The sequence below is a fragment of the Periplaneta americana genome, chromosome 16, assembly GCF_040183065.1.
Source record: "Periplaneta americana isolate PAMFEO1 chromosome 16, P.americana_PAMFEO1_priV1, whole genome shotgun sequence".
Classification (NCBI taxonomy): Eukaryota; Metazoa; Arthropoda; class Insecta; order Blattodea; family Blattidae; genus Periplaneta; species Periplaneta americana.
The window spans coordinates 174906618-174916977 of NC_091132.1; the positions used below are offsets into that span (position 1 = coordinate 174906618).

At 34.6% G+C, this 10360-nt stretch overlaps 1 protein-coding gene across 1 annotated transcript; it reads right to left on the minus strand.

Annotated features, from left to right (window-relative positions):
• Positions 1–2033: 2033 nt before the first annotated feature.
• Positions 2034–10360, minus strand: LOC138691983 (zinc finger protein 235-like). The gene is made up of 5 exons (XM_069814689.1): positions 10174–10360; positions 7942–8039; positions 7054–7191; positions 5102–5184; positions 2034–4705 (listed from the first exon to the last, which is right to left on the minus strand). Exons 2-5 carry the CDS (start codon positions 8032–8034, stop codon positions 3667–3669), a joined length of 1353 nt encoding a protein of 450 aa, XP_069670790.1. The 5' UTR covers positions 8035–8039; positions 10174–10360; the 3' UTR covers positions 2034–3666.

The following is a 10360-nucleotide window of genomic DNA, read 5'->3' on the forward strand; positions in this document are numbered from 1 at the left end:
TTGTTCTTATGAAAAATGGTAAAAAGAAGAATTATCACCATGAATACAGTAATCCTTTCCTTTATTTTCTATAGAAACAGCACTATATCTTGCAGTTATAGACTCAATTAGATCATTATCTAATCCTTAACAGAAATGTGACATTCGTTTTTCCCGCGAATTCTACAAATGGTTTTTAGAGAACCCGGAGGTTCATTGCCGCTCTCACATAAGTCCGCCATCGTTCCCTATAATGAGCAAGATTAATCCACTCGCTACCATCATATCCCGCCTCCCTGAAATTCATTTTAATATTATCTTCCATCTATGTCTGTCTCCCGAAAGGTCTTTTTCCCTCCGGCCTCGCAACTAACACTCTATATGCATTTCTTGATTCGCCCATACATGCTACATGCCCTGCCCATCTCAAACGTCTGGATTTAATCTTCCTCTTTAGGTCAGGTGAAGAATACAATGCGTGCAGTTCTGCGTTGTGTAACTTCCTCCATTCTCCTGTAACTTCCATCCCTCTTAGCCCTAAATATTTTCCTAAACACCTTATTCTCAAACACTCTTACCCTCTGTTCTTCTCTCAAAATGAAAGTCCAAGTTACACAACCATACAGAACAACCTCCCTATAAACATTCAACTTCTTCCTGTTGAAAGTTATAAAACAAAATTGTACAGTTGGTTAATTAAAAACCCAATGAGTTCTTTGAAACTGAGATACATTTTTAAACAATGCAGTTTTAAATATTACGGTTGTTGTTTCTATTAGTAGTGAGATTTTGAATGAAACCTACTGCTAATCGATTTATATTTAAATTTCAATGTAATAATGAACAGAGCAAATTGCACTACCTTATGTTGCATTTTTAAAGTTTATTATTAATCTCTGTTGTAGTATTCTTAATTAGTTATTAAACATATGACAATTAGTACGTGATACTGTCTTTTATCTAGTAAATATAGTACTTTTAACTTTATATTATATAATATTTGGATAAATATCTACATTGTTTTAATAATTAAATTTTGTTTTTGTATATCTATGAAATGTATTGCAGTAAGATTGTAACATTTGACAATGTCTATAGTGAAGTTTTTCATTCAATGGCAATAAAGATTATTATTATTATTATTACAACTGTTTTATAAGTTCTAACTTTTAGCTTTTATAAGAGCAGACTGAGTGATAAAAGCTTCTCAACTGAATAATAAAAGTGTCATTTATATTTAATGTTGTATATCATCAGATATATTCCTCTGCTTCGAATTTTTCTGACGTTTACCATTCCTTACAGAATATTCTTCAGTAGGCGTTTTTTTTCGGCCACTGACCAAGTCAATTTCTTTTTCTCTTCCTGATTAGTTTCAGCATTATTCTTTCTTTACCCACTCTTTCTAGCACAGCTTCGTTTCTTATTCTGTCTGTCCATTTTAAAGCTACATTCTTCTCCATATCCACATTTCAAAAGTTTCTAGTTGCTTCTCTTCACTTCGTAGTAATGTCCAAGTACGATAGGCAACAAATGAAATGATTATCAACTATGTTACTAGTCCTAAAAAAACAGGTCTGGTAATGAAAATGGATAAGTGCGCGATCTCAGAATGCAAACAGGAGGGTAAATAAATTACAAACTAACTTCCCAGAAAATGCAAAACTGACAATGAGTTTAATTGCCAAACATTAAATTAAAGAAAAACATCCTCCAAAAATAAATACACAATTATTATTACAACATGAATATGCCAATATTAGTGGCCTTAAGAGTGGAAGAACTGCATATTTCCCATAATTTTTCTTTAGTCACGCAAATGTTTCTAATTTTTGTTAAAATAAAATTGTATCATTAATTTCACAATCTGCACGAAGAAATAAACCATGGAAAATGACAGCAAATAAGTTTGAATGTACAAGTTAATTTCTGGGAGAAATACGTCGTTCTTTCTTCTGGCACTGTTCTCAGTGGGAAGAATGTTTTAAGCTTAACACTGTAACATAACAGCAGGTCCATTAGTGACACATTTTCATGCATTCAATAAAAACTGATAAATTTGAATAAGTTTTATTATCATACAGATGTGACAAATGTGATATGTAAAATAGAGTATTTACTAATACCCATACAGATGTACAAATTGTTTCAAATACTGCTGGTTCAGATATTCATACACACAAGCATCAATACTAACGCAAAATATCGCATTGAAAGATTTTCTTGGAACAGAAATACAATGCTTTTCTTTTTTAGTAGGTTATATCACAACACTTTATCAACATCTTCGGTTATTTAGCATCTGAATGAGATGAAGGTGATAATGCCGGTGAAATGAATCCGGGGTCCAGCACCGAAAGTTACCCAGCATTTGCTCAATTGGGTTGAGGGAAAACCCCGGAAAAAACCTCAACCAGGTAATTTGCCTCTATCGGGAATCGAACCCGGGCCACCTGGTTTCGCGGCCAGACGCGCTGACCGTTACTCCACAGGTGTGGACAATACAATGTTACTTGGTATTGTTAATTAATAATATAGTATGCCCAGTACTTTAATGTTCATGAGAATCAAGTCCAAATAATGTAATGTCCATAATTCGTTAAGTCCACAACAGAAATTTAGTAATTGCGGGATGCCGTTAGGGTTGCCAACTATTTTTCAAGAAATCAAGTAATGACGCTAGATTTATTAAAGAAAACCCTTATTCTAACATGGTCAAATCTCATTGTATTTTGTTACAGATTTGGCTTCACAAATAAGGTTGTACATCATATTTTATAAATTGTAAAAATTCTCTGCGGGAATATTTGAAGTTGACTGCAATTTGTATTTCTCCTTTTATGAGATTTGTACTGTCTCTATAACCTCTACTGAAATCATACGGTCGATAACTAGAAGACGTCAGGTCCAGAACAAATTTACACGGAACATATAAAGCATTCACAGGAGATACTGGACAAACCTGTTCAATATTTGCCCGAGGTCTGGAACAACACAAGGTAAATGGACATCAGCAAGAAGTAAAAATCTGCAACTTCATAAAGGCTGAGATGATACCTAATGCCTTCAAATCATTATCTTCATTGTTGTCTAATATTAAAACTTGGAACTGTTTGTTCTACTTGTCGTATCTTCATTGTTGTAATTCTTTTCCGACAGAATAAATAATTGTGAGCCTGCCTGGATAACCCCACTTTAAGTTGGCAGACATAATTTTTCAGTAGAGCAAAATAAAGGGAATCAGGACAAAAAAATCGATTTTGAGATCTGTTAGGTTACTTCACGAACTACATTCAAAATACAGCTCAAAGGCTGCCAACGATGTCGAAACATATTATATTAGTATCCAATTTTGTTTGTTCAACTTTAAATGCAATTTGCTGAAAATATTATTTAAAAAATAAAGATTTCACAACTCATTAAAATATAATTCTTGTCGTACAAACATGATTTTTTTGTTTAAAATGTTCAGCATTTTCTCCTCTATCAAATACGGAAAAAAACAGAAAATTAATATTTGGCGACTCAGGGTGGGATTTAACAAGCAGTCTCGCGAATAATAAACAAATTTCATTCCCAACTAAATCTGGGATACCCTAAAACGACTTTTACAGACGTCGTCACTAAATTTCTTGCATGCCTTCTAACATAAACCAATACACAGCAATGTATTCCAGAGACAATGATTTAGAAAAGCTTCTCGTCCATATGTTGGCGTACATGTTTTTTGAAATACTGCAATCGAGTGAAAAACTTTCCACACACTTCGCATTTGAAAGGCTTGTTGCCAGTATGGACGGTTTCGTGGGACTTTAAATGTACAGACTGAGTAAAACACTTCCCACAAACATCGCATTTGAAGGGCTTCTCACCCGTGTGAAGAAGCGCATGCTTTTTAAGGTGACCTAAATGTGAAAAACATTTCCCGCAGATATCGCACTTGAATCGTTTCTCGCCAGTGTGTTGACGTTCATGGCTTTTCAGATACGCAGAACGCAAAAAACACTTTCCGCAAACTTCGCATTTAAAAGGCTTTTGGCTTGTATGTACACGTGCGTGGGTTTTGAGATATCGAGAACGCGTAAAACATTTTTCACAAACATCACATTTAAATGGCTTGTCGCCAGTATGTACAAGAGCATGGGAATTCAAAAGTCCCAACTCCGAAAAACAATTTCCACAAACGTTGCACTTGAATGGCTTGTCACCTGTATGGAGACGTCCGTGGCTTTTACGATGATTATCTCGAGTGAAACGTTTTCCACAGATATCGCACTTGAACGGTTTCTCACCTGTGTGAACGCGAATGTGATTTTTAAGATGTCCCAACTCTGAAAAACACTTTCCACAGATATCGCATCTGTATGGCTTCTCGCCGGTGTGTATACGTGTATGTTTCTTCAAATGATCCGAACGCGTGAAATCCTTTCCACAAGTATTGCATTTGTATGGTTTCTCGATTGTCTGCGAAGAATTCGCTATATTGGCGTCTGACGTATTACATTTATTCCGAGTCTCCGTAGCTTTACTGGGTCTGTGGCTACCAGATGTCTTCAAACGCTGTTTGTATGTCTTCTGTTTATCAATATTAGACAAATCCATAGAACTTTCAAAGGTAGGCTCGCGGAACGATGCAACATTTCCCCTCCTCTGGCCGATGGTCAACTGTTCCTCACGTAAAAAACCGTCGCATTGTGATAACTCGTTTTCATAGGTGCCTGCACAGCTGTCAATGAAATGCAAATGTTCCATCAATTGAAACATTAGTCATGGTTGTAAAATCACAATACCAAAGGGGCTAATAAGATTACCCAACTGATGACTTTCCAATATTATTTTTAATTCCATGTATTTGTCCTTAATAAGAAAGACGCAAATAATCAATGTACTTTTTTTTTTTCGTTGTTGGTAACTCTATAGCATCTATTAGATGCTTTATGGTTGTGCTAACAGATGGAGTTACTTGTCAACAATGTGACGCTGAAACATGTGTTCAGGTTACTGCCCAGCGACAGTCCTGATGTTAAGTATTAATGCGCATTATTCTTGCGTAATGATATTGTTAACCCTCTTCATAGTAATGAAAGAAAGGAGGAGGTGAAGTCTTATGCACTACACTTACCTTTCAGCTAGAATCTTATTCTCCTCTGCCGTTACTTCCAATTTCAGTTCTTCCTTCACTGTGTCCAAGACACAACACTGTTCCTGAAGAAGGAAAGCAAAGAAAATAGAGTTATATAAATTCACTGAATAAATAACCATGCACCTGTAATCCATTGAAATCCCATAGAATATCTAGTAAAAGATAATAGTTCTTGGGAAACATTTTTCGTGCGGTGGTTTGATTCTGTATAACTACAAAGTTAAACTAACTGGCCTCTATTTGACGAAAGTAGAAATTACAAATCACAGGCAATAAAGTTACAAATTTTTGTGTTTCACAAAGATACTCTTGTAAATATGTAAGTGAAGTAGAAAATAACAGGTTCCTGGCCATGATACTACAAATTCAATTGTCAATTGTTTACAATTTTACAAATCGTATGTTACAAATGCACAAATTTTGTACCAAATTCTTATCCTACTCTTGACGTGGGTAAATAGTTAAATTACAGGTTATACTGTATTAGTTTAGATTCTAAAATCGTCTGAAGTGTTTTATTAAAAGAAAAAAAAAAGCATGTACTCTTCTTCTGGTGATGAAGAACTTGAGATTTATCAACATAATGGTCGTAGAAGAATATTTCGAGAAAGAATTAATGTTCAACTTGAAACTTCAGCGGAGTTTAATTACAGATTCCAGATGCGTCATGAGAAACATAACTGCTATTAAATTAAAATATAGGTATCATATTGCATTTATTATTCATCCTATTTGGTCAGCATCGATAGCGTAGTCGATATAGTGCTGGCCTTCTGTGTTCGAGGTTGCGGGTTCCATCCCAGGCCAGGTCGATAGCATTTACGTGTGTTTAAATGCGACAGGCTCATGTCAGTAGATTTACTGTCATGTAAAAGAACTCCTGCGGGAGAAAATTCCGGCACATCCGGCGACGCTGACATAACCTCTGCAGTTATGAGCGTCGTTAAATAAACTATACTTTAAAAAACGATTTTTCATTCTATACGCCAATAATATTGATGGAGGATATTTCAAAGTATAAAGATAGGCTACATATATAGGCATATGAAAGAAATCATTTTATGACTTATTAATACACTGGTAGATATGAAGACAATAGTGACTTACAAAAAGTCCATAGTTATTCTTTATTACGTACATCATATTTAGTTGTAATGTTATAGTTGACATTCTATTCAGTTTTACATTCATGGCTAATGAGAGCATTATTAATATAACTTCAACAACGACTTTTAAGTAAATCAAAGCCTACTTTATACATCACTCATGACCTACATTTATAAATCACTGTTACAATTACAGAAACATTTACGAATGTTTCGTGGAATACATTTTACTGTAATTTGTAGCTACTTCTGGAAATTTGTACATTAGTAATTTGTACTTTCGTGAAATCGGGCACTGCTGCTGCAAGAATTATCTGTGAACCACGTTTAATTCGACAGTCATCATTTTTTTTAAATACACTTAAATGCGATACTGTTAAAAAGTTTAATTGTATGAATATGTTTTAATATTTTTATTTCATTTCATTTATTGCATTGTATAGGTGATGAGTAAACATTGCAGGTTTGTGAGAAGCACGTCAAAAGTTATACAAAATATAGACAACAAAGTAGGCCTCCCTAAGCAAATTAATTCAGTACCTACATAACTGAGTAGGAGCTACGAATAGGGATGAATTTTGTTAAGTTTGCTCGGAAATGATGTATTCTACGTGAGAAACAGTAATATTTGCATATGATCGATTAGTTATATCGAACGATGAAAACAATTAACTATTAGCAATATAAAAAGTGAATAAAAAAAACATACCGAAGAAACCAGTTTATTTAATTATTTACGAGGATTAATATTACAGAAAAATGAATACATGTCGGTAAATAAACAAAAAATTGAAAGATATGTTGCACCATATGATCTCCACTTACCTCTGCTTTACACTTTATCATGGAGTCTTTAATTGCCACTGGAGTTTCACCATGCTGCAACTCTGATGTGACATCATAGCTGATGTTCTCACGTTCTGTTTTTATCTGAGTTGGGCGCAGATCCAATAAATTATCTTTCTGGCGAATATAGAAATAAATAAATATATCAGTAGATTAAATTTGCTATACTGAATTTTATTTTTGCTATTACAGTTTGGATATTACTCACAATCAAATTGAGAATTTTATTAATGAAAAAAAAAATGGAAGTAGTATGGCGCACAGATTTTTTAACTTCGTTATTTAAGACACTGCCGAAATGTACCCAGTACTTAAAGGTTTCCTAGATAATTCCGAAAAAAAGAAAACCTCTACCAGGTACCGACCAAATCTTAACAGCTGGATACAACTAGGTACTGAGAAAAGCTGTTTCTACACGTGTCCGTGGATCAGACACTAGCGCACTTGTGTTTCATCAAAGTGGCTCGATCACCATTCAGATCACGATAGGAGTTCATGGTGGAAAAAGATGCAGTTTTTTTCGGGCAACTCCCATTTCCCTCTACGTTAGGCTGTATTTCCTTGTCTGTGTTGGATTTATTTACTATAGTACTATCTCAGACATTCATCTGTCTTCTTGGACTATGTATATTATAATATTGAGTTCATAAATTTAACCGTTTTCATAAAATTAGTAGCCTAAATACCTTTTATAATGTACAATTGTTGAGTTTTTGAAATTAAACCCACTTATACATCTCATTATTTTGATGCTGAAACTGAAATCTTAATTTTATATAATGATTGTAAATATATAACTCTACTAGCTAATAAATGATATATCATAAATATCACATAACAAAATAGATAGTAATACTTTCAATTTACCTCTGAGAAAGGCTTTTTATCTTCTGCATCTGTGTTATCACTTGTTTGTATAGCCAATGGGTCGACCCCAGGTTCCATCTTGATCACATCCATTGCAACTAAAAGAGATGGGATCTACTGAAAGTTACGATATGAAATTTCACGTTTTTTTTCTTTTTGGCAGATTGAGAGTTTTGGTAAGGAAGAGAATCAGTGACAAGTTAGGTTAGGATTGATGAGGCTTTTGGTGTGCTTACAGTATCATTATTAAATTACGTCATTGTCGCCATCTTTGTTTCATCAGCAGGGTGTAATATGACTATCTTTTTTTTTAGTAGATTATTTTACGACACTTTACATCGTAGTTATTTAGCGTCTGAATGAGATGAAGGTGATAATGCCGGTGAAATGAGTACGGGGTCCAACACTGGAAGTTACCCAGCATTTGCACATATTGAGTTGAGGGAAAACCCGACCGGGAATCGAACCCGGGCCACCTGCTTTAGCGGCCAGACGCGCTAACCGTATCGTATTCTTCAGTAAGGCCCGTAACACACTTGCAGAGTTTTCGCCAGCGAGAAATGTGTTGCGAGAAAGAGGCGAAGAGCCCTCCTCCACACACTTGGCGAGTTCTCGCTATCACAGATCACACCTCGCTATGATCATCTATGCACAGCCTTCATGCAGAAAGCATTTTTCTGATTATAGTAATGACTCGTTGGGGGAAATATTATAGGTTATGTATTTACGTATATTGTCGTTCTTAAATATATAACCTGTAAGTATATTGTCGTACTTTACAAATTACGTACGAACGCTATGTTGAATCTGAGTATTCAGATGATGAGGAAATGGAGTTACATGATCATATTTTGTTAATGAAAAGAAAAAGTAGGCCTAAAATTAAAGCCAGAAATATCTGAAAATCACATTGTACCTTACGAAAATAAGGGCGAGTTTTGGACACTGGTCTCGATTTGAATGATGATGCGTTTAGGCGTTATTTCAGGTTGAATGGACCTCAGTTTTTGCCATTCATGATATGATAGAGGATTCTTTGCTATGTTCGGATTAGAAATTACGTACTCTGTTAAGACATAAATACATTACTTCAAATGTTTAATTAATACTATTAAATCTCATCAAAATAAAATATAGCCCTATTTATTTTCAGATAATCTGATATTTGTCTCCAGATTTCTTCTTTAAGTTTCGTGTTTTTATAGTTTTCATCCCGTGTATCATATAAATAGGCCTACGGGTGACATCGTACAAGTTGGATAGGTTTCTGACTGCAATTATCAGCCATCGTTTCTCATTTTCAAATAAAAACAATACAATTCATTGCCACCTGTGATATCTTTTTCTACATTCAATCGTCATAAAGAGTATAAATGTCAAACATCTCTGATAAATGTGTCAAGAAAATTCGCTGAGCTACCGATTCCAGCGAGAAACTCGCGCGAGGTTTTTGCCTTGAACGAGAATCTCTTCCAGTGTGTGGACGTCCATTTGAATCCATGTTATCAATTTTTTAATTTTCTCGCAACACATTTCTCGCTGGCGAAAACTCTGCAAGTGTGTTACGGGCCAAATCCCAAGTGATTAAGAAACTAACATGTATTTCCAAAATGTAAGATACTGGAGAAACTTGTTACAAATTATTTATTGATATCGCTGTACAAAAACATAACACCTTTAATATTAGTGGATACATGGTTATGAATGTAATTACACTATTAGAGCTATGTCCACATCTCAGATGTGTGTTCGCGCGAACGCACGCACTCACAGATTATATAAAGAGTTAATTATGAAGCAGATTACAGAAAGTTATGGATTATGCATGTTAATCCCGAGGATGCTATTAAACTTATGAGGTAAAGCATCAATTTGCAATAATGCGCCACCTACGTTATTGCGAATTTGGAGCATACGTAATGATATTGAGGCAGAAAACTCAATAATAAAGTGTGCAACAGTGTAGCATGATTCCCAGGATCATATGCTACCGCTAATATGCGCCAAATATGGTAACTGACGATGCCATTAAAGTTAAATACGACTTTTAAACATTTCTTCAATTTGGGTCCACGTCCACTACAATAGATAATTTCACTGAATAAAATGCAGAGAAGTAAGATCTTACACTCTGTTTTAAACTATAATTATGCTAACTTGTTTAAGACAAAGTTTCATTGTGAAGAAGGGAGTAATGTGGCAGTTTGTGCGAGAATAAACTTACTTACTTACCGTGTTTTAAATTTCAATACAAGTAATCCTAGGTATCATGACAATATCAGTAACAATACAATTTCATTTACCTGAGAGTTCAGCATCTATAGAGATCAAGGATGCCGAGATCACTATTTTCGTAGAGGAAAACAACGTAGTAAGTTGTAATATTATTATCAGATGCAGATGTCATGATTTCCGAATC

Bases quoted from the DNA above. Each gene is read 5' to 3' on its own strand.
- LOC138691983 (XM_069814689.1), bottom strand. From the start codon at position 8,034: ATGGATGTGATCAAGATGGAACCTGGGGTCGACCCATTGGCTATACAA. The intron at 7,192-7,941 runs GTAAATTGAAAG...TATATTCGCCAG, and splicing joins ATAAAAAGCCTTTCTCAGAG to AAAGATAATTTATTGGATCT. The intron at 4,706-5,101 runs GTAAGTGTAGTG...TTTCATTGACAG, and splicing joins AATAAGATTCTAGCTGAAAG to CTGTGCAGGCACCTATGAAA.